This window comes from Sphaerodactylus townsendi, linkage group LG06 (assembly GCF_021028975.2).
Source record: "Sphaerodactylus townsendi isolate TG3544 linkage group LG06, MPM_Stown_v2.3, whole genome shotgun sequence".
Taxonomy (NCBI): Eukaryota; Metazoa; Chordata; class Lepidosauria; order Squamata; family Sphaerodactylidae; genus Sphaerodactylus; species Sphaerodactylus townsendi.
In genome coordinates, this window is record NC_059430.1 from 86480878 (window position 1) to 86506562 (window position 25685).

The 25685-nt window shown below is 40.6% G+C and overlaps 1 protein-coding gene across 2 annotated transcripts in view; it reads right to left on the minus strand.

Moving 5' to 3' along the window:
* KMT2E (lysine methyltransferase 2E (inactive)) overlaps positions 1–25685 on the minus strand; it is a 68050-nt gene that overhangs the window by 11401 nt on the left and 30964 nt on the right. Inside the window, exons 9-17 of one of the 2 annotated variants that reach the window (XM_048499505.1) lie at positions 23816–24028; positions 20263–20393; positions 17995–18112; positions 14887–14996; positions 13946–14210; positions 10366–10464; positions 3167–3331; positions 2178–2486; positions 124–378 (exon numbers count right to left, since the gene is read on the minus strand). In XM_048499505.1, the coding sequence (XP_048355462.1) occupies positions 124–378; positions 2178–2486; positions 3167–3331; positions 10366–10464; positions 13946–14210; positions 14887–14996; positions 17995–18112; positions 20263–20393; positions 23816–24028 (1665 nt within the window). The remainder of the gene's footprint in view (positions 1–123; positions 379–2177; positions 2487–3166; positions 3332–10365; positions 10465–13945; positions 14211–14886; positions 14997–17994; positions 18113–20262; positions 20394–23815; positions 24029–25685) is intronic. The other variant, XM_048499506.1, reaches the window with a different exon arrangement.

A 25685-nucleotide genomic window follows, 5' to 3' on the forward strand; every position in this document is an offset into this window, starting at 1 on the left:
TATGTAATTCATATTAGCTGCACATATGCCAAAGGAAGTTGGTTTGCTCGCATCAGATGGCATGTTGCTTTCAAATTTTCTATGTTAACTCCTAAGGAAGGGTAAATTGAAATAACTAATTACCTTCTTACAAGAGCCAATAATGTTCTCCATAGGTTCTTTCCGCCTCCTCTTTTCCGAAAGAAACGGCGATGTAAAACGAATATAGTGCTTAGGAGTAGTATAGACATGTGGGCTATAAGTGAGACCAGGTAACGAATTTAGTTGGGTGGCCAAAACCTCCGGATCTGTCGTTATACGCAGAGGCCTTTCTGAAAGGCTGTCCGACGGTTTGCCTGGCTTCTCATTCTTCTCACTTAACCACTCATTCACCAAGTGCTGAACAAAAAAGGAAATGTGTTACCGGAGCAGAACATTAAAGTTTCCAACTGCATCTATGGAATACATTTAGCTATGAATGAGAATGCAGGACACAGAAAATCTGTCTTTCCTACAATTAACACACTAACAACTTCCCTTGGAACCCTTCCACTTGAACAACTTAGATTCTAACCTAATAGTTATTAGAAAATAGAACATTGTTTTCTATATTAAAACCCAGAAAGTGGAGAATTTTGTTATCAGGCTAGCCAGCATGGCTATAGATTATCCTTTCTTTCTCCACAACTGAAAATTTTCAAATGTGCATTCTAAAATTTTATTCTACTATAAAGTGATATGTGAATTAGTAGCATCCATTTAAAATTCAGTGGGTTTTTGCATTCCAATTTTGGCTGTAGTACTATACACACATGGGGATAAGTCACATTGAATCTGTCATGGTAAGCCTGCATTGGTCTGGACTGTTTGGTCTCTCTGGAGGCTAGCCAACTTCATTTATTAATCCAGCTCTCAAAAGGGTCTCTGGCACTCTCTCTGGGATTTAGAAAATTCTCCACTGATAAAGAAACATATGTAAATATGTAAAGCTTCACCAAGTTCAGCATAAATACAGCTCTATGGATAGAGAGTGGCAGTTCTCAGCTTGTAGATCCCCCAAACCCTTCCCTGTGTCATGTGCTTGGCAGATCCTTCAGATGCAACTGCAAGGAAGTGAATGGCCACCATTTCCATCCTCCTCTTTATTCGCACCTGCTACTTGCTTCGGCATGAAGAACCACGTTACCTCTGCTCCCTCCCAGACCTTTGCAAAGTGCACAGGGTGAGCTGCAGGTGTACTCTGGGGGCCTCTGCCCTTCCATGACACCTGTCCTGTGCCTTTCCCCCCACATGGCATACATATAGACAGTAAGCCAAACTGTTGCGAAAAACAGGAGGCCTGCTTACACTTCCCATGATCCAATCAACCCTTCGTCAAGGAACACAAAGTCCAAAGAATGTGTTGGTTGACTAACTGAAATGAGAATTGCAAGGGCCTTCTATTCCTGCCAAATTCTTAGAACATATTATGCCTGGGGGCATGCTGCCGAGAGGAGGAGAAAAGAGGGATCTTTCAAGGAACCACAGAATCATAGAGTTGGAGGGAACTACAAGAGCCATCAAGTCCAACCCTCTGCCATGCAGGAATACACAATCAAAGCACCCCTGACATATGACCATCCAACCTCCAAAGGAAGAGACTCCATCACACTCCAAGGCAGTATTCCACTGTCTAACAGCCCTTATTGTCAGGAAGTTCTTCCTAATGTTTAGATGGAATCTCTTTTCTTGCACCTTGAACCCATTATTCCTTGTTCTAGTCTCTGGAGCAGTGGAAAACAAGCTTGTTCCATCTTCAATATGACATCCCTTCAAATATTTAAACATGGCTATCATGTCACCTCTTAACCTTCTCTTCGCCAAGCTAAACATACCTAGCTCCCTAAGCCGCTCCTCATACGGCATGGAATACAGACCTCCTACAATTTTGGCTGCCCTCCTCTGGAAATCTGTTCTGAAGTTGCCTTCCTTAGCAACAGCAGATGTACAACCTTCCTGTTTCCCTTAGAATAAGAGGGTGTGTGCACATCTTTGCAGGAGATACTCTGCCTTCTTTAATAATCTCACTGAATTAATTGAGGTACTCAGACAGATCCCAGATTTCCTCCTCATCCCAAAATAGAGCTGGTGACAGTCACTGTGCTCCTGCTTATATACAATTTAAGAAAAGAAACAGTTAGGTTTAGGAGAACACATACCTTTTTTGTTTTAGGGTATTTAGTGGGACATTTATTAAGTGCTGGGGCTTCTGGTTCAGGAACTATTTCAGCAACAATTGGCTCTGCTTCAGGCTCAGCTGAAAGTGCAGTGTTTTCAGGTTCATTGTGCTGTGAGCTAACTTCCACGTCCGGAGAGGATGGCTGGATATCGGAACACATGCTAACAGTTCTATGTCGTCTTCGCTGCTGCCCAATATGAGTTCTGCTACGAGAGAAACTTTTCCTCTGTTTTGTCCTATTGACTTTGGCAGGGGTAGGCTTGGTGGCAGTTTCCTCCTTTGCTGGTTCCTGGTACAATAAAAGTAACACAAAGAAGTCAGGTCAGTTACACACCTTCCGCAACAGAACAGAATTCCCTTCTTTGGGATTATTCCCATTACAAAAACCCTACACATCTGAAAGATATGCTTGTTAAAAAGCATTATTGCTCAACATCTGTGGCAGTTTTGATGCTCTGGCTGCAGTAGTACAGGACAAGGCAAGACTTCTACAGGAGCAACCTTGCTGGAATTTATCTACACCATCAAACGAAGTTCAACTTACAATGTCCCAGGCACATTATCATATCAAGCAACATGGAATGTTCACCAACAGATAACACAGCTTTGAAGTTAAAGAGACCCTTGTTTTACTACATATCATTTCAGAGGGTAGTTGTGCTGGTTTGCAGAACAATTTGATTTGAGCCTGCAGCACCTAAGAGACTAAAAATTTTTTTGTCTGATACTAGGTGCTACTGGACTCAAAACTAGCTGCTTTATTGAATGATATGCAAATTGTCCAAAAAGGATTTCAGGAGATTTGCAAAAGAAACTGCACTTAGCTCCCTCCTAGGCCAGTACAAACCTTGATGAAGCAGAATTAAATCCCAAACCTCTGGCTGCCCAAATCATAAAAAATGGCATCAGATTTATGTGAAAGCATAACTGTTTTAAACCTCCTCAAAACTAACAAAACCTTGAAACTACCTGAACAAATTCAGTGTCGTTGATGATCTGAGCTTCCTTGCATTCAGACTTAACTTCTGTTTTAGAAGTACTGATTCTTTCCAAAGCCTGTTCTCTTCTTTTTTCTCTCTTCTCTAACCTGGCAAATGCTTGAAGGATTGCTTCCATTTTCCGCTCTTCTCTAGTCTGCAGAATGGAACAAGTTATTCATTTTTAAAAAATTCATATCCGAGACAAATCACCTACAATGCAAGTCTGCGAAATATGTTACTGTTCCAAATTTGTTTCTATAGAAGCCAAGTTCAGGCAAACTGGAGTTGGAGTGATATTTATATAGATCTGTGTTTGACACAAACAGCTCTGAAACATGAGGAACACAGGCCTTGGCCCCTTGTTGCCCATAACACTAGCACAGCAGTCGTTCCTCCCAGGGACAACTTTTCTGTCTGCAAAGGAGGGGTGACAGATTTTTGCCAATTCAACCTCCTACTGCAGGCTCTAACTTGCTCCCCACACTTGGGTTCAGTGATCTGCAGAAATATAATTTGGGAGGAGGAGAAGGGCCCAGAAGGCTACACTTACAGCTGAGAAGTAACTTTCCTCTGGTGCAAATTTACTCAAACTGTTTAGGGTTCAACCATAGAATTACATCTGCATTAGCTCACAAACAGAATGTATTAATACTCTTAAACACCACATCTGTTCACCATTCAATTCAGCAATGTCTTCTCTGCATGGGTTGTAAAAATGTGAATTGTTAAAAGATACACCCAGTATTTAATCAATATAGTTTTCAGTTTGAAAGAAGAAATACTGAACTAATTTAATTTGGAGGGGGAATAGCAAAATACAAGCATTTTAAGATTTCTCCAGCTAAAATGCAATGTTATGATACTCATAATTATACTATGGATTAGGTAGCTGGAACAAGGCTGAGGAGGGAAACTGCTCAGTTTATCAGAATTTAGGCCTTGATGATTGCCATTGGTTGGCTCTGCGCTCTCTTGGTGTCTAAAGCGCTAGTGGTTCTGTGACAGAGTTGAAACAGAGAAGAAGAAGAAGAGTTTGGATTTATATCCCCCTTTCTCTCCTGCAGGAGACTCAAAGGGGCTTACAATCTCCTTGCCCTTCCCCCCTCACAACACACACCCTGTGAGGTAGGTGGGGCTGAGAGAGCTCCGAGAAGCTGTGACTAGCCCAAAGTCACCCAGCTGGCGTGTGTGGGAGTGTACAGGCTAATCTGAATTCCCCAGATAAGCCTCCACAACTCAGGCGGAAAAGCTGGGAATCAAACCCAGTTCTTCCAGATTAGATACACAAGCTCTTAACCTCCTAAGGGAGTCAGCCCTTAAAAAGAATGCTCTGCTAAACTTCTAACACATAATTAATTTGTTGCTAAGATACAAACAGGGCTAAATGGCTGCTGGCTCCCTTTTGCCTTTCTTGGGAAGTGCTGCTCTTTTCTGTTTGGACAGCTAGGGAAAAGCTGAAGGCAGCTAGGTAGCTGTGCTTGGTGGGGTAGGCAAAAACTTTTTGTCCAAGGATGGGAGGACAGAACAAAGAAAAAATGTCTATGGGGTGAGTGAATTTGGGTTCCTAGTTCCAAAGAAAATTTGCCCAAGCCTGATCTAGACAGGCAAATATTGGATATTAAAATTTATACTTTCTGAAGTGTAGAAAATGCATATATACAAATTTGCTAGACAACACTTCTTGTTAGTGGCACACACACAGAACCATACACACATCAAAAATACACTATATCTAACTATACTATATCTAACTATACTCTTTTCCATGTAAAGATTAAAGTAGAATTGTATATCCATCTGCCACATCCTGGAGTTTCTTTATTGTAGAATAACTTGGGTCTTAGTGCCTACCTTGTGACCCCCCCCCCCCCAATCCAACCGCAAAAATAAAAAAAACCCCAAAATTTGCTCCTATGGCTTTGTAGATTATTGAGATTTTGCCCAGGGAGATGCACACAGTTACGTTTTATTTTTTCCACACACTCCCCTGCCCAACTTAGAGCTCTTACTTTTCTTCTTGTAATACCTGCTATTTTATACCAGTTTCAGGAGCCTCCATGATGCTGCCACCATTTGCAGAATGTTCCCAGAGTTTTCTCTGCTTGCAGCTCATCCAATGGCCATTTCACTACAAAAGGTAGATGAATAAAGTTTGTTTTCCCCTGCAATTCTGTGCATGTGTCATTTTTGTTGTTTTTGTTTTGAAGGAGGTGTCTTCATAGCTATCACAATATGAGAATCACAGCCACTTGGAGGGCTAGTTCACCTCCCATTAAGCACTAGGTAGACCTATCCTCTGAAGGGCTGCGATTCTGATTTTGGCTGTGAAGCTTTGAAGATACCTAATTTAAAACATACACAAAAAATACATGTGTACAGGATTGCCAGGAAAAAAACTTTATTTTTCTAGTGAAATGACCATTGAAGAAGCTGCTTACTCCTGCTCCTTCAGCCATTTTTCAAAGGGAACATATGACGCCATTTTAAAAAGGCAGGTTTTGATGATAATTGTTCAATGCACTATAAATGCTCTTTTATCAAAGTACCATATGTAATACTGCACAGAACAATGGTTTGGACAAAGGCTGTATTTAAAAATGAGTTGTAATGCTCATAATCATTCAGGACTACTTTCTACTCCGGAAGTATGCTACTTTCTCTTTTAATGCACCACAACTGACTGTACTTTAAACTTTTCATTGAAAAGAGTATAGTTTTTTCACTGGTAAAAAAGGAATATAGAGTCCCCTATAGCCATCCAAAACACTACGTTGAGGATCACAGAACCTGAATAGACAAAAGCTGTATGGGATGGAGGTTATATTAAGGAGAGGAATAGAGTGAGACAGAATAAAAAGCTGGCCAGATCCAACCCACTGATTTAAGCTGTATAACACTGAGAACTAAACTCTTCAACTCCATGGTAATTGTGAACAAAATTAGCCATATTTAAACAATGAACATACCTTCAAAACTATGTTGCATACACCTACAGTATACACAGGGAATTTAATTATTTAATGAAGCAGATTAGCTCACATAAAAATATGCGCACTACACATTTTGAGTGAATAAAAGCTCACGTTTTAAAAAGCCCTTCACTCATGCCAATGGAAAACAAAATCAAAGGAGTTTTTTCACACTGGTGACCATTTTTAAAAAATAAGATGCGCTTCCTTATTCTCCTTTTATGTTTGCTTGTAAGCATCTCCCAATTGCATTTCTCTCTCTCTCTCTCCTCTGAGAACATTTTCCTCTTTTGCTATCAGTCAGGATAGGCAATTGGCACAGCTGGCTGTAGTGGAAAGGAATAGCCAGTTCTGCTCTCCTTCTGCTACAGAAGACATGTGACATTAATGAGAAGTCATAGAGTCCACCCACTACCAAACAAAGATGACCTTTCTGCACTCTGTAGTGAGGGCTCCAAAACCCCACCATACATATCCACAGGGGAAGCTGTGTGCTTACTGCATTGTGCTTATTTCTCAAAATGCTCTTTGGCCCTATATATGGTATACTGAGGAACTTGGGACAGCGAAACAGGTTGTGCAACAAATAACCCAACACAGAGCACACAATGGTGCATGCTCTGTGATATTGATAGTAACATAGTGTGTCACGTGTCTGTCACCATTACATTTTCACAAAACAGTCAAGCAGAGCTATTCCAGCTAGCAAGGTTGTTTTTTTTTCATTGAGTATCATAAATGTAGACTGCCCAATGGCCCACTATGAGCCCCTTGCTAAGCATTTCACTGATAAAACGACTTACAACTGTAACAACTTAGACCAGCGGTTCTCAACCTGTGGGTCGCGACCCCTTTGGGGATCGAATGACCCTTTCACAGGGGTCGCCTAAGACCATCGGAAAACACATATTTCCGATGGTCTTAGGAACAGAGACACAAAGAATTTTATGGCTGGGGGTCACCACAACATGAGGAACTGTATTAAAGGGTCACGGCATTAGGAAGGTTGAGAACCACTGACTTAGACTATGTTATAGCAGATCAGATTCAGAAGGTCACTGGAGTGTAGTCTTTTCCATTCAAAATTTCAGTTATTGGGGCAAAATGATGTGAACAAACTATTTCAAAGAAAAAACTCAACGATGTTTTTGAGTGACCATGCCCATCTTGGTTTATACGATTAACCAGAAGACGACTACCTGGCTTTATCACTGGAGTGGTAAATGATTCATCAAGTGAGAGAGTTCATTCTGGCTACCTTAAAGGAGGCAGCTACTGGACTCCTCTTTAGATCTATAAGATTGAAACAATTCTTAACAAATATTGCTTTCTTGAGCAAGGTGCCTTGATGCTATAGTTGGCCACACAACACCATAATTTCTCAGAGGAAAACCATCAGCCTAAGTAAGAGATCCTCAACCTTACTGAGCCTGTGGGTGCTTTTGAAATTTTGTGAAAGAACAGTGGGCATCATTGATGGCCCATAGCCATGACACACAAGAACAATCACACACAGATGCTATGGGGAACAATTACAACATGTTGGAAGGTTTCAAGCCAAGTGTCCTCCTATGACTGGGGCAGCTATTTTTGAACTGGCTCTTTTTGAACTGGCCCTTCTCCTGCAGTTGTACGCAGTCTTTCCACCATGATAGAGGAAAACAAGGGATGGCAACTTGTTTGAGAAAGACATAAGAGGAAACCAAGGAACATAGCAGTGACCATGATAGTGATCACTGATCTTAAACCCCTTACAAACAGACTTTCAGCTTTGCTTTTGCAATGGGTAGTCTTGGTTGCTCTGGCTATTGACCTTCCCTGAGAAGTGCAATCTTCTCTTGGTTCTCTCAGCAGCTTTTGATACCATTGACAATTATGTTTTTGAACCAATGAGCTAAGGCAGTAGGATTACCAATCTCTGGATGGTGGCTGGAGAACTCCGGAGATTATAACTGATGACAGGTCAGTTCCCTGGGAAAAATGGCCACATTGGAGAGTGGAATCCATGGTGTTATCCCCTTGTGAGGACTCTTCGCTTGCCAAATCTTATCCTCTTCAATTGCATCTATATAAGATGGCATCCTCCAGGTATTTCCCAACCCAGAACTGGCAACCCTATAAGGCAGACAACATAGGCACTCTGCTCTTGTTGTTCCGTTCCTAGTCAGTGGACTAGTTCCATAAAGAGGGACTGCATCTCAGTCCCACAGCACCTAAAACTGGGGTTCCATAAGGTTTTATTTTGTTCCCATGCTGTTTAACATCTACATGAAACTACTAGGTGAGGTCAAGCTGAATTCTGGGGTGGATCCAACCATCCTTCACGTGGCCATCTTCCAACTTGCAGTTGATTTGCATCTATATAAGACTGAGAAGCTGTAGGATGATAAGGCCAATCAAAGACTCAGGAGTTCGCCTGCTCTGGATGCAGTTGCATTTCCCCTTATGAATCAGCGATATAACATTTCTCACCACTTTAAAAGTTCCATGTTGGCTGCCAATACAGACTCAACTCACTGTGGAGTCAATTCAAAATGCTGTTTATTATCTATGAAGCTCCTTGGTGTTGGGGACCAGGTACCTGGAGGAGTATCTCATCCTGTATGAACCTAGGTGGGCAGACACTAGAGATAGTATTGTCCTGCCACTTTTTATGCTGGCATGCTAACTTGTAACATAAATTTGGTAACTTTCACGTATAAAAACACTGGACAATCATAATCTTAAGTTACTTCCCCAAAGTTGTAGTCAGGCTACTCAGGAAACATCAGTCCTCCAAACAATGACAAAAACAACTTCTCCACTCATTGCCTCTCATCTGACCATCCTTTTTATGCTGAAGAAGAGAGATGGTCAGGAAATATTTTTCAAAATGTTCCAACACTCATTCATTGAATACATTTATATCTTGTCATGCTTTGCAATGTGGATCCACTGGGCAACTGACATCCAAGGTTAAAAACATTAAATATAATGAAACCTTAAATAAAATATATTTTACAAAATTAGTGAGCAGATAAAAAGGACATATTCTTAAGCCATCAAGATGAGCTATACAATGAACATCTTGTTACTCAGAGACTTAAATTAACTTAAAATCATTTTTCACTGTATTTTTTTCTTGTTCTTTTTTACTGCCTCTGTATTTCAGATATTTCGGGAACATACTAAATAAAGATTTAAACCCAAAGACCCAAAAGGATTACTTAAGACCTGAGAACTGAGATCGACTCAGAAAAACCTAGCAGACTCTGGTGACCAACAGTACAATGACACAGCTGGATGGATTATAATTAAGAAAAAAGTGCTGATGGCATGACATGAAAACTGAGGTTGACACAGAAGGACTTGGAAGTCATCTGGTGGACCAACAGTGGAATGATGAAGCAGGAAACAGGTGAGAGTGAAGATTGATTAAGAATGATTTTGAGATCATCTGATTATTTTAAGAAAACACTACTTTTGTAGACTTTATATTCTTTTGTACTTCAGTTTCTTTTTCAACAGTAATATTAATCTTTATATTGCATAATAATAGGAATATATTAATACAATTATATTAATATATTTATTATTTTCCCCTTTCTATATAATCTAATTCATCTTTTTCTCCATTCATATTTCTCAGTTACCTACATAGTGTTTCTTTTCTTCGATTTGTTTCTTTTATATAACTGTCTTTTATAAATTTATTCATATTGTGAATATAAATAAAGAATAAGAAATCAAATGGATGAAGATTTAGTGTGTTGTCTAGATTAATTGAAATGTTTGAATTATATGATTTATGAGACAGTTGTTGAGATGAAGTGTTTGAACTGCCTGACTGATGAAAGAACTGAATTATTATAATGGATTAGTTGATAAAATGGATGGTATAAGATATGCAATGTCAACTAAGCAAAATAATTACAATGATCAAGTATAGTAAGGATTGGGAGGGAAGGCGAGTAAATTGTGACAACACTTCAACAACAACAAAAAACAATTCATAAGCAAACACTATTTTCAGAAGGTAACAATATAAAGGCATGAATAGAATCACACTCATTCATGCATTCAAACACAAACTTTTAGCTATTGCCAGCATGTATCAGCAGCAGATTTCAAATATTCTCAAATGCTAAATACCTAAGAAAGGCAGAAATGATCAGCATGGGAAGAGCAGCTGTCACTCAATAAGTAACAGCTTTAAGCAGCTACTAGCTTCCCAACTTACCATCTTCCTTTTCCTTTCTGCAATCTGCTCCTCTGATTCCATTTCTACTTCATTGCTAATAGGAGTTCTCTCTTCTATATCATCAATAAAATCTGGCTCCTGAAAGATGGAAATGACTGCTTTACAGAAGCTCAACTACTGCTGCTGCTATGACCTAGGGAGCTCTACATGCTACAGAATACTAAGAAGCCTCACAACTGCAGACATCAGCCAACCGGTTAACCAGCACAACATGCAAAAACCATAGCTCACATGTTCATAGCACTAGAAATAAATATTTTGACTAAATCATATTTTCCATCCCTATCATAGGTAGCAGCCAGTAGTTCCGAGTCTTTTATCAGGTCATTTTGTTTCTAAATAGTGATCTTCAGACCACTTATGAGTAATCCAGATTTGTTTCACCTGTTCTTGTTTCTGGTTCTCACCAAAATATAGTATTTGTATAAAATTGTCAACCAACAAATCTAAGACTTTATAATGGAACACAATAATTAAGGCAGCTATAACTTTACCATGGAACACAATAACCAATGCAGCTATTTAGTACTAACAACTTTCCTTTTAATGTAAAATATTTCATATGATACATTTCACATGGAACAAATTGATCTATAGAGCCAATTTTCACAAGTTCTAGATTTTAACAAGTGTACAAAAGCACTTTCGTTATTGTGAAAATACAGGGGTCTACAACCTGCAGCTCTCCAGATGTGCATGGACTACAATTCCCATCAGCCCCTGGGAACTGGCAGGGGCTGATGGGAATTGTAATCCATGAACATCAGGAGAGCTGCAGGTTGCAGACCCCTGGTTTAGAGAAAGGAATTCTGCTTGGTGATATAGCCCCCACCCCCCAACCTCCCCACCCCCCAATCACATTTGTTACAGATTATGTACTTCCAGTACTTCTGTGACCATTTCATCAAATTTCCCATAACATTAAAATGTATTTATGCCTGCACAAAAAACACAAAAACTACCAACAAACAACTTTGTGTCATTGCTTCCTTGTGATCTCAACTTCTCCTTCACAGCCCTTTCTTACCCATCTCTGTCAATACTACCCAAAGCATTTTAATCAACAACGCCTGAATCTAAAAGGGTGACAGGGACTGAGGATGTGTTGAAAATAGTGTCCTTTCCTGCCTCAATCCCACTCTCTGAGAGTGGGGGAAGGGGGGGGGGTTAATGCATATATGCACATGCAAAATACAAGAAGTTTATTCATAGCTGCTTTTCAGCCAAACTACCTCTCAAACAATACAAATCTGCCTGTCAAGTATGTGTTTCATATTTTTAAAAAACAAACTGAAGTTCAAATGTTAATGAACTGAAATTTCATTATTTCTCAACAGATGCAAGCCAGTGATTAACAGATGTGTTTTGCCAGTAATCCGTGCACAAACATCTTTTCATTAATGTTTTAAAGTGAGTTTGAAAAACAGGAACCCACTTGGGGTGGGACAGTACATGATGACTACACTGCATGCATAAGGGTAACTGCTATCAAAGTAGCACTAGTATAACAGCACAAAAAAAGTGGCCTGAATTAACATTTTACACAAAGTGGAGATATGTCCTTACCAGCAGAACAATGAACCCTGACTACATTGTCTCTGCAGATCAGCCTCTGCAGGAATCATGTGCCTCATAAACTCAGTGGGAATGCAAACAATGGCTTTAACCATTCAGATGTAATCCCTTAAACACAACTAAAAACCAGCAATGATTCCTTCAAAACCACATATTCTCCAAGTATCACAATATCTTTATTAATCCTATCTCACTTCTAACTCTTATGGGGAATCAAGGAGTAGTGACTGAGGTTGGCTGAAAAGCAAGCTATAACAAGACTTTCTCTATTTTGCAATCCATCAAATGAACCTTTTGTAAAAGTCTAGTCCCACCAACATTTGAGAAATCTGAAGTGATGTGATTTGGATAATCTTCACGTAAGACTTCTTCCTATATAGTATATTTCTGTAATATAGAATTACAAGAGGGATCTCACAAGGGCTTACAGGGAGCATTTCATTTTCCCTTCTCCACTGTCTCCTCTTTCCCTTTTCAGAAAATCCCTCAATTTCTCCCCTTTTTCTGCTTCTCATCCTCTGGCCAGCCTGCCTTTATCTGCTCCATATCTTCAAATTTCCCTTCTCCCCATCAGCCTCCACCTGGGGGAAACCATGGCTACGGTGTGTAATGCTCAGAGCACCCCCCTTTCATCTATCACCCATCTTCAGTTAGATTTATTATTTATTAATGTCATTTATACACCACCTTTCTTCACACTGTTCTCCATTTTATCCTCACAGCCACACAGTTAGGTAGGTTAGCCTAAGAATGTGTAACTGGCCCAAGGTTACCCAGTGAGTTTCCATAGCAGGGTGGTGATTCAAACCTCCCCCTAAAGCTTAGTGATTAAAGATTAAGAAAGGTCTCCAATATAGACCTCCAAGAAGATGTTAGTAAACATTTCAAAATAATTTACACACAATTAGGAGCATCTTGCTTTGCATAAACATAAGATGGGAAGAGGCTGTGAAAAGGGAATGAAACTTTCACCTAAAATATATCCAGTAAGAGTTGTTGCATAAATAAGTCTATGTACACATCCATGATTTTAATTAGCTACACATTTTATTATTTTTGCAGTATTCATGTTTTTATGATCAATTATAAATCAAAGAGAACAATCCTGAGATCATAACATATAGCATGATACTCTTACTTCAGCAATCTGCTCAATAAGGACAACTAATTATAAAGTAAGGAAGCTGGAGTAAAGTATCTTTTAATTGAAAAGCTAACAGAAACATAGGCCCTTTCCGCACAGGCCATTTACAGCGCCCTAGGGATGGCAAAAACGCTGTCCCTAGGGAGCTGTTCGCATGGGGGGGGGGGGGCAGCTGCATCGCAGCCACGCTGCCTTCGCTCTCCCCCAGCGGCACAAAGTCGCAGTTTCCAAACTGTTCCCTGAGTGAGGTTTTCTAGAAACAGCGGCTTCTAGCTGCTGCCGTGCAAACGGCAACGGCTGGAAGGCGCCATCCCCCCCTTTCCCGATCGATGTACCTTCCCTGCGACCTTCCGGTGCGTCGTGCAAGCCTGGGGACATGCCCCCCCCCTCGCCCTGCGACTCCAGAGCTGTCGCACAGGGCAGGGGGGCGTGTCCTGTGGCCTGGGCGACGCGCCAGAAGGTCGCAGGGAAGGTACGTCGATCGGGCGATGGCGCAGCGCTGCGCCATCTTCCCTGCCCCTACCAGGACCATTTGTGCGAACGGTCCTGGAGGTGTGTGTGTTGGCGTTGTATATGCCAACGCACCCCCCAGCGTGGCCGTGCGGAAACGGCCATACATAAACTCAATAGCTCCCTCTAGGATCAGAGGCATCAAAGTTACAGAGAGCTCCTAAGTCAACAATTCATCTACACATGGACCTGGCACTCCACTGAAGCAAAAGGGGAGGCTAACTGAGCAGGTCTTCTATACACAGATCAGAGTAATGTGTGCCTACACCTATGCCTCAGCATCAAGGAGCATTTTCTGTGTAAGCTGAACTCTAGAAAGTGCAGCAATACCTGATTATTTGAGATGGAAAGCCGAAGGGGAGAAAGTTTTCTCTGTCTGTTGTCTGGAAACTTTGTTTTGGTGGCTGCTCCTTCACAATCCAGGGTGATGTTCTGATTTTGGGTTTCCTTTTCTTTTGAAGCATCCCTTTCTTTTTTACCTTTCTTCCTTCTGGTTTCATAACCAGTATTGAGGTTTTCTGTAGCCTCAGAGGCTCGCTTAAGAACTGGGCAATCTGGATTTTCTTTGAGGCAAGCACAGTCCACTTTGTATTTGCTGAAAATATGGAAAAGTTAAACATAACAATTTTGTGAATTTAACCATTGAGGTTTACATATCTTTAACACAATGGTATCTGTTGTTGTGCAGCCTGATCTTATCTATGCGTGGTTACTTTGAAGTAAATTCCACATAGTTCACAGAGACTGCACCCTTAATTAATCTTTGCTAACCAAATTAATGTTAAAATAAAGTAATAGATGTCAGTTCAATTTTAGACTTCGGTCCTGATGCCAACCTACCATAAGCCAGGAGCCAAAAATACTGTGCTGCTAGTTCCATATACACAAAGCAGCTCTAACACTGTTGTGTTTCCCAACCGGCAGATATTTATTCTCCATTGAAAACTACCTTGGAAACTGAGGAAAATCTCAAAATAAGTCTGCAATGTGATGAAGTGGGTCTGCTGTTCAAAGCTCTTTGATCCCTGTCCAATAGGTAAAGTTGGGCTCATTAATAGTATGCACACCGAAGCTTGATGTTGCACTAGTAAAGGCATCTGAAGCAAAACTCCACCATATTCCCTGCTACTCCTTGTGAAGAGGGCTTTTAAGATCATTGCATTTTCATGGCAATCAATTACTGCAATTTTAAAAAGCAACTGAAATAACTATGTCAATGTAATTATTAGTAAACAGCATGGCCCTGTTGCATAATGCTCATTTTCACTTACCAATTTCCATAATCAAAATCAAAAGCAATTGTGATTTCTGTTCCCTTTGGAATGTTTTGGGTGGAGTAAATATAAAGATGAATGGTTCCATCTTCAATAGTATGTCTAACCTAAACAAGGAAAGCAGATTTAAGTATGTTGCAGTATACTTCAGAAAAGGCCAGAAAGCAGGTGATTAAGAAACAAAATATTCTTATCTATAAACTAGACCCCCACAGGATATAACCCATCCATACGTTTCTAGAAAAAAACAACCTGCAGAATTCTACAAACCCTACCTATGGCATTTGGAAAAATAAGTCTTAAGGATAAAATGAAGGAGTCTCAAACTTTTTTGAGCAGGTGGGCATCTTTGAAATTCTGACTTTAGGTAGTCAGCTCAACCACAAAATGGCTGCTATGGGGGCAAAGCCAACCACAATATAGCTGCCACAGGAATCAAATTCACACACACAGAGGAAACCCAAGGACTAGGAGGAAAAAATACACTGGGAAAGATGGGTGGCAGAAAAACTAAGTAAACACTGCAGTGGCAATTGCCACTGAAACAATGTTACTTTAACCTGTATAGCTGATAAGATCTTCAGTTGTCAATCAAAGCACTGGTGGGCAAGAGCCCTATCGGGCCTCACTCACTTTCTAAAAATACTTGTGAGTACCATGTTGCCTGTAGGTACCATGCTGGCATCCCTGATATAGTGGGATTCAGCAGAAGTCTTTGTTACTTTTAGGTAATTGCCTTACATTCCCTTCTGATTAATTTCAATTTTTCTCTTTAAGTTCCACTGACTGGAAACCAACCTGGCCAAATTTGTGTTATAGCCAGCTACCAGCTGGAACAATGACCAACAAATAATGCAATGGAATTCTATACTGGTCCTGGCTCACCAAGAGGTTTCATAGACTATTCTTTAAGAAGCACAGCAGGATCACAAGACATATGAATCAGTAAGGGAAAGTAGGCTGCTGACATGGAAACATTCCTGAAGAAAGTGGAACAGCCTGGTAGCCAACCACGCAGGAGATTAACACACCATCTTCTGGTCACTGGAAAATCTGCAGACCAGTTTCATGCTTTCAAATGCAACCACATGATCCTAAAGGCTGGAAAGCTGTGTTTCTTTTTGTTAAAGTGAATAGAGACTCTGAAGAATGCAAACTTCAATATTTATGCAGGGCTGGCTTGGGCAAATCCATCAATTTCTTTTACTCCAGTAGCTTGTTAAAATGTTATCAAATGGAGGTATGGTTAAGACTACAATGGTTAATCCACAAATAGTATGCAGATACTATAATTCTTTTCAAGCCTACTGAAATCCACTGATTCTACGACTGCAGGCTGGGCCAAAAATGAGCTGTAATCTCTGTCAGATGGGTGGAATGACCGGCGGGGAGGAAGGAACAGGGTCAACTGGCAGAGGAGTCACAACAGCAACTCTGGAGCTGACTCTTTGTATTGTCTGACATGGCCTCGAAATATACCCTGTAGCTCAGTAATGTCAACTATTTATAAATGTTACACATGAAAAACAAAACGAAAAGTTGTTCACTGTTAGCTGATATTAGATTCCTGAATTTTTTTGTATGGGTGTGGGAAAGTAGCAATTGGGTCCCAAAGTGTGAACTAAGTTTTGAAGTGGGCCCCACTTCAAAGTTTGGTTGGTTGCCTCAGAAGCGATTAGAAGCAAGAGAGAGGGAGACAAAACCAAAGTAAGGCATTCTTTTAAATGACAGCTGTCCATGCCATAAAGTTAGGAACCAGAAAGAGAGTAGAAATCTGTTTTATCATCATAATTTCTAAGCTTTCTAAATGAGCAGCTGACTACAATACTGTGAAATGTTCCTGAAACTTATCATTCTGATTTTATAACTATTTGGACTTCACTATTTGGACCAAAAAGCTCAATACAATTTCTGACAGAACCATCCTTCACAAAAGAAACTATATATCTCACATGTTCCCCTCCTTTCAATTCCTGTATCAGCCAGTGATGCACACATTTCAGGTGTACAAAGCAAATCAAGGGTCATGTAGGTGTGAAGTTTTCCCTTCCATTCCCCTTTATATATTCAAGGAGTTGAATCATGTCTCACACTGAAAAGAACAAAGGGATTTCCACTATCCCTCTCCCCAGTGTAGTCCCCATGCCCACTGAAAAGCAGTACAGAGCCACTAAGGAAGGCCCTTTCCACACGGGCCAAAAAAGGCTGCCGTTCCCAGGCTGCCGTTCGCACAGGCGGCGCTGCTGAAACACAGCAGCGCCGACCTGGCTCCCCTTCCCCTCCCTCAGGGCGGCGTCAGGCCATCCTAAAAAACAACCCTTTAAAGGGTTGTTTTTGAGGGAGCAGCATCTTCCCGGGCGATGTGCGGTGCTTAATTTAGCACTGCCGGGAATGCATCGCTGTTTCCCCTTCCCTCTCCCACTTTTACCTTGACCGGCTGTGCGTCGCCCTGCAATGGTTCCCTAAGTCCCTCCCTCGCGGTCCTCATTCGACCCCTGGAGGCTCGAGAGGGCAGCGTGGGCGGGCTTTGGTAGGAGAGCCAGCAGGCTGCGGCGATTTAGCGACAAGGTAAGTGGGGAGAGGGAATGAAGAAGGCGTCTCACGTCTTGCGAAGCCGCCTCTCCTGCGCGGCAGCCTCTGCTGGGAGCCTTTCGCTTCGCACGCTATCGACGATGCGAACGGCCTCCACCCCCACGCCGGCAGAATTCTTGCCGGCGTGGGGGCGCATAGAGGCCCATGCGGAAAGGGCCGAAGTGAAAGACACCAAAATCCCATCACTGAATGCACTTTGTCTGAGGTCCTATATCACTCAATCCTACATGTTTTAATGTTCCACAATCCTACATCTTTTAACGTTCTACAATATTATATATCTGTTAGTTATAATATTAAAGATATAATATTAAAAAGCATTGTGAGGAAACAATCTGCCTCCTGCTGTTTTTCGCTGGCAATAAAGCATGGTATTTGATGTAAAATGTGCTCCCTGAAGTTTTAGTTTATCTGATGTATTACTGGGAATCAAACAAACACAGCAGAGTTGAGTATAAGGGCCTGCTTTGCACCCACAAACCAGGAAACATTTTAAAATGTATAAAAACTTACCTCAGCGTTGGGTGTACAAGAACGTCTAATAAACCGAGCTTCATTTCCAAAGGTTCTTGCATCAACACACATTTCTAGCCCATGGAATTTAGAATAGAACAGAACAAAGGGGTATGGCCTACAACAACAACAAAAAAGCACCCTCGTAGTTTAAAAGTATTTTATACAATAAAAAGAGCAAATTTTTACAATATCTTAGAAAATCTCGTATAAATTAGGAGGCAAATATCTTATAGATATTCATTTCCCCCTTTAATGAGAATTACTATTCCAAATATTCAAACCACTTTTCAGATTTACTATCAAAGTATAAAGAGTACTCACAACAAAAATTGGTTTGATGTAACAATCACTTTAGAAAATGTTCATGAAGTACCATACTGATGCTGCTTAGCTAAGCACCATTCGGTATACATATATGGAGCTCTCCTAGTACAGGCAAAAAAAATCCCACCCTTTCAAAGTCCCAGCTTTTGGTATTTCACGGCCATCTTCGAGGATGCAATCAGAGGTATCAAAGCTAGAGAGGATATTTGGTTGTGACATGTTCTACCAGAACATTAAGCAAATGGTCTCTTGGAGGATCTTAATGGAGTGGTCTTGCTTTTACATTAACTTGGGAATCTGAAAGAATTCTCACTTTAGGCAGGCTGGCTGCTAACCTAGGTGGGGAAAGAGTGGTACACTTCATTTATTTCCAGTCATCTGGAGTTATGTTCATGCTTTCATTTCCCTACGGACACCTTCAGTCTGTGAAAACTTGTGGCAAATTATAAGCAGGATAATGTAGGTTAATATGCTAAGGATGTTTAAGTAAAGGGAAACCTTTTTGTATGTACAAGAAAATGTTTTTCACAGGTAGGGAACTCTGGAGCTCTCATTTGATTTCAAAACTTAGGTTTCTTCTAGGATGCTTTTTTAAAAGTACCCCACTAAAATTAATTTCAGATTGTGAAAGGCGATTTCCGCACATGCAGGCTTGTATTGGCATGACTGATGCTGATGCAAGCCCTGGGGCTGTTCGCACGAATGGCCCTACAGGCTGTGCGGGTGGCAGCCTACCTTTTCCCTGCCTTTTGTCGCTCTGAGTAGGTCAGGGGACCCGCCCCCTGGCCAGAGCGACAACTGAAGCGACGGAGGCAAGGAGGCATGTCCCCTTCCCTCCTCAGAGCGACGAAAGGCAGGAAAAAGGTAGGCAGCTGTTTGGAAGCGCCACGGGAATATGCCGGCGTCCACCCGCTGCTGTTCGCTCGGCAACGGGTGGCAACCGCCGTATTCCATAAAACTCGCTCCCCGAGTGAGTTTCAGAAGCGGGGTCTTCACACCACTTCAGGGGAGCCAGGATGGCGCTGCTGTGATGCAGCAGTGCCTCCTGTGCGAACAGTGCTCCAGGGACCTTTTTTTCCTGTCCCTGGAGAGCTGTTGTTTCCCCATGCGAAAACCGCCAAAGAGAACTATTACTATTCATTTATACAAAATCCTTGAAGTGCCTGGTACTTTACAGAATAAAGCATGAAACAATTAAGCAATAGGCAGGGAAAGGAGAGAAGAACACGAGGGGGGAATCAACAAAAGATGAACAACAACGTAATATATCAAGGCTGGAAACGAATGTAACCACATTTATATTTCCAGAAGTAGAAGTTTTCAAAATGTCAGTTGTGTCAAATGCCCAAAAGAGAACTATGTCAAATCCTGTGTTAGTTGCTGCTATCCCCAAAAATGGCAAAACACAGGCTAGATCAACAAGGGTGGTACAAAGCACCCTAGTTTCTCCTCTGCATTTCCTTCACATTTGGGTGTCAACAATATTAAATCAGACAGAAAAGTTGCTGTTCAAACACCGACGTAGCTCCTTCCAAATACTTTGTTTATATTGAAAGATGAAGAGAAAATCATAGAAATATTGGATTTTCTGTGAGGAACTGACCGGCAGAAAAGATATCCCTTGAAAAAGAAGATGTGAGTGATGGAGGCAAACTATGACACAAGAAAGGCTGAAAAAGGCAGATGGAGGCAAACAATGATGAGCCCGACCACAAAGTAACAAATGGTCAGTGGAGGATATAAAGAGTAGCAATACTCCCAAATTAGGGGAAGAAAATTAACTTCAGATTTTTTCAGAAAAACTGAGTGCATTGAGGAGATATAGAAAGCCATTATCTTCACTGCCAAAAAGTCATGTGTGCCAAAAGCTCAAAAAGACATGTAACTGTAGAACCATACAGAATGTTTACATGATTAAAGCAAGATTTTAAATAAATGTACCTCTTAAAGAAATATCCATTTGCTTCGAATTGTTCTCTCAGCATGAACTTTCCTCGATATTCAATAACCAGGGCATCTGGAGGCAAGTCTTTGGCAGCTTTCAGGATTTTCTTATTTTTTTGAATATAGCTCTAAAAGAAGAAAATAATTTCAGAGATTGAATCCACTGGATTACATTAGTGCTATTATCAGATTATAACACAGTCTATAAAGAACAACTTGTAATTTTAACTTAACAATATTTCTCTGTTAAAAGTCAATTGCCCTTACTCTGGAAAAGGAAAAACTAACTACTATTTCTTAATAGAGAAATTAGCAAGTGCGATAATGCCTCTGTAATTCAGGTTATATTTACAAAAACATTTTAATTTACTTTTTGGAAAGGACATTTTCAGAGTATCAGTACATTCTGAGACTTGTAAACCAAGACAAACCTTTCAATGTAAATCGGGATACTCTTTCTGCGAAGATGTATAACACCTTCTCTTTTGGGGGGGGGGGGGGGGCAGAGAAGGAATGGCAACATATGAAATACGCTGTCTCTGTCCTTATTTGCAAGCAAGAGCAAAGGTCAGGTAGTAAGATTCATTTTAATGAAAATGTCAACATTCTGCTTTCTAAGAAAAGGAAACCTCTTGCACGTTTCAATAGCCTTAGATGGGAATATGCCTTTCTAAGCAAAATCTTACTGTACTCTGACACAACAACTAAGGAACTCACACCTCTTGTAATTGTGTCACTTCTGATCAAAAGAGAATAGGCCTATATCTAGGCGAAGGTCTCTGCAAGCAGGGACATTCCTCCAAGGAGTGCGTCACGTGCGCCATGCTGATGCTAGAGGGAAAGAAGCAAAGATGCTTCTTATTACAAAATCTGAGAAGATAACTTTCCTTTATGTATAGACTCACTCTACCAACATTAAGTTATCAAATAGCTTGCAGATTCCTTCTGTGGCATGACAGGCCCTAATGATACATAGGGTGTTCTGGTTCCTCTTCTAATTTACTGACAAGGAATATTTACTTGGGACAATTGGGAAAAATATTACATGACATCTTTGAAGGTGGATTAGCCTTGAAAAAGGGAATGGAAGGGAAACACTCTTGGTAAAAGGCTAAGAATCTTGTAACAGGCTAACTGTGGTGGGTTTTCTGGGCTGTGTGGCCATTGTCTGGTGTTTTTGTCTCCTAATGTTTCAGTTGCATCCATGATTGGTATCTTCAGAGGCATGACATGGTGAAATAGGTTTCTCTTAGTGGCACGGTAGTTGAAACATTAGCAGATAAAACACCAGACCATGGCCACACAGTCCTGAAAACCCACAATAACCAGTTGATTCCAGTTGTGAAAGCCTCTGACAATAAATTTGGAACAGGCTCTTAAATGTTCCCACTCGTGAAACAGAAAACACAATGAATTGAACATTTGTACATTAACAGGTTCTAGAATTATCCCTACATTTACTATTTTTCAAACAATACTCGTTGGATTAAAGTCATAATTTCCACCCAACAGGAGGAGATTTAGCGGAAAGGGGTCACTGGATCTAATCCAAAGTGTATGGTGTTGCATTCCATGAAAAATATTGCATAGTCTGAAAATAGATATAGATGTTTTGACTTTCAATGTTGATGTAGGGCAATTAATATATTTTTGTGTTGGAAAAACATTATCATACAACCGTTGTGATTTTTTTACTTCACAGCTGTTAGATTACATTATATATTCAAACTTTTCAATCACCACAGCAAATTCCACTGAGAAAAAAGGCACAAGCATTCAAGAAGAACATATTAATAAGCGTTGATACAAAGATCATGTAGTGCTCATGTACTGTACTCCATAGTAATCAACTTTTTAGTAAAATAAATATAAAAATTAAATGGCTGAGGTACTCTGTGCTCCCCCCCACTCCCCCGGATGAAGCAACAGGTTCTGGGATGTGTACAAGAAGATAACAAAGCTAACTCCATTTGATTAGCATTCATGTCCTTTGTTAATAACATAATTCCACCCAAGATTGTTGTTAACTAACAGCCTAATCTAAAGATGGCTACGGGCAAGGACTATGCCGCCTCACCCATTCCAAACAGCTTTCCTGTGGTACGGGAAGTCCAAAAAGTAAAACAACAACAAAATAATCTCCTGGAGAATCCACCATAGGGGATAGAAAAGACTCCAAGTCAGCCCCCACCAATGCACAGGGCTGGGCAGGAAGTGGAAGCCAACTAAGATCTGCTCCACCCCCTGACCTGCTCTTGGAATGCCCCCACCAAGCCAAAGCAGTTGGAGGCAGGACAGGAGTGCCAATGCGAAATCAGGCACTGTGATCAGCCATTGCAAGGTGCCGCAGCGGCTGGGCGCCAGCAGATTTGCACCTCCACCAGGGTTAAGTGCCCCAGGGCCCATTTCCACTGATATAGGCCTGCGCCGCCTTCAGAGGGGGATTCCCCCTCCCACACACACCTGGACTGGGCTGCCTACCATCTTGTGTGTTCTGATTTTTAAAAAAAACTGTTCTGGAAAGATCCAATCTGCTTGTAAACAGAATAAGCAAAAATATCCACTTGATTTTTTAAAAATAGAACAAATATTTTAATAAAAAATTGAAAACCTAATATTTGGTATTTTTAGATATCCCAATATAGCTTTTAATTTTTAGAATTTTATTATGATAGGTTGAAGCAGTATATTGCAACATTATTGCAGTTATCTGTACTCTAACTGGACATTTATGCACTTTAAAGAAAAGAAATATGCATTGGTTTCTCACATTTATGTCAAAATTTGCTGAAGTGACAGTAATGGATATCACTGTACATCAGAATACAAATCTGAAGGTCCTCTGAAGATAACAGTGAAAGAAAGAATAGTCCCAGTTTGGTTTGGAGGCCATGAAGACATTGAGCGCTCTCTCAGAACATCACAAACTGTATATGTAACAACACGTACTTTTCTTTTAAGTACGTGGAATTCCTTGTAATTTCAAAGGAAGATGCTTCTAAGTGAAAACCACCAGGACTAAAGTTTGTACTCAAACTGGATGGACAAGGCACCTTCCTTGTGCACACAGAGGCAGCATTGTACAGGTCTGTACTGTCAACAGAACTATTCTAAAATACTGAATGTTGCATTTAATACATTTTAATAGTTACTTATATAGTGTAAGACACTAAAGAATGTTTAAACCTGTACTTAACACTTAGGAGGTACCAGGTCTGCTAGGTTTACTCCACGCTTGTTTACATATACCGCCACATTTTAAAACAATGCTGCAAAGCATACAATTATGTTGATATGACTTTTTAAATTTTGAGATGATTAAAACTGATAGTTAATGTTCACGACTTATAACACACTATTCCTTGTTTAGTGGTTGGGTAACTAAATAAACAAAAATACAGTCCTGTACCAAGAATCTCAGAAATCTTCAGAAGAAAAGGAGGAAGATGTTGCTTCCAACATGCCAAGCCCTATTTCTTCTTAGGGAAGTAGAAGGTATTAGTGCTATTGCATGCAAGGCAGAGGTTCACTTCCCTATACTTTCATTTACCTCTACTGGAGGTTTGAAGATTGCATTGCTGGTAATAACTTCTTTTTTGTCCTCTCCGTTTCCTAATCTCAAAGCTATTCTTTGAGCCTCTCTTTGAACACCTTCACTGTACTGGTTGTTGGTTGCCTCTTCATAACGATCCATCCATGCTTTGATTTTAGTTTCCCATCCAAAGCCTGAACTGTCAGAAGGATCAATCTCTGGAGCTGAGCCCTGAAATCACAAATAAGAAAGAAATACAAATTAGGAACTTCAGGTCAATTGATGAACGTGAACATTTAGTATAAAAGAAGACGTGTCAGAGAATATACTTGGATGGTTAGTTCAAACCAGTGCAACGTCAGTCCCCATCCACTCTTTCCTTTTTTGGCCCTTGTGGTTTGTCAAGGTCACTATGCTGCAGTCAGCAAAATGTGCCTGTTCTTGATCACAGAGATACAATCACTGGCATCTCAGTCCTTCCTTTCCTGCCCAATGGCACAGCCTCAGTTCTACCTTCTCCACAGCACCTCCGTTCCTCACTGCAAGCACGACACATGGCTTCCTTGGGCCCCTGCTTTCCAAATAACTGCCAACTTTGTCCCACTGTCTTCAGTCACTCCAAGCTTTATCCAGCACACTGCTTTGTTCCCACAACAGCCCATATCTCCACTGGCTCTAAACACTCTTTTCCTTATGCCGTTTCTACTTTATCTAGCCACCTGCACTTTTCCTAAAGTGTTATTCTCTACTCAACTTCCATTCATTTCCTCTTTCTGGGTCCATTGCCTGCTGTGCACCCTTCCCTTTACCGCTCTCTTTTCCATCTCTCCGGTCTTCTACACTCTGGGAGTTCTTCAGCAAGCTCCTGAACTTTTAATCCTTCTCAAACTCAACTTTTTTTTCTTTAAAAGAATGTCTGTCTTAGTTTTTAGAAAAAATTTGGAGGAAACAAAGGAGCCTAAATAATTCTGAAAACATAAAGCATCCCATTCTTTCTAAAATATATTTTGTAGGAGCTTTTCCAGACTTTGACACATGCCCCTTTTAATTTTTTAGGCCCCCACATCTCTGGTCAGTACTAGTATTCCAGACAACAAATAGTGCTAGTTTTACAAATTATATAATTGAGATCTTTCTTTTAAGAAGTCTGATCTAATCTACCTCTACTGCTCCAAAATTCTAGGTAAACTTTTAACCTTTTCATGCAGAAGTAGCCATTTTGGGAACAATTTCAATCTTTGATTCTTCTAGGGAATTGAAATATTAAGAAAACTGGCTTTCACTCTGAAGAACATAAGAAAGAGCCTGCTGGATCAGACCAGAGTCCATCTAGTCCAGCACTCTGCTACTTGCAGTGGCCTATCAGGTGCCTTTGGGAGCTCACGTGCAGGATGTGAAAGCAATGGCCTTCTGCTGCTGCTGCTCCCAAGCACCTGGTCTGTTAAGGCATTTGCAATCTCAGATCAAAGAGGATCAAGATTGGTAGCCATAGATCGACTTCTCCTCCGTAAATCTGTCCAAGCCCTTTTTAAAGCTATCCAGGTTAGTGGCCATCACCACCTCCTGTGGCAGCATATTCCAAACACCAATCACACGTTGCATGAAAAAAATGTTTCCTTTTATTAGTCCTAATTCTTCCCTAAGAAGAATCAAAGTAAGTAGATTTCATGTACTTTTCCGAAGAAAGATCTTGAGGATGGATGATAAGAGAAACCTATTTAGCTTAACGTTCTCCTTTTAAACATACCCTAATTTATGAAGTGGTATAACGTATTAGGAACTCTATTTTATAAAAAAATCTCCTCAGAATACATTTACATATATGATGGGTTCACACATATATACACTACTTTAAATCAGATACATAAGATGGGTTCACATACACACT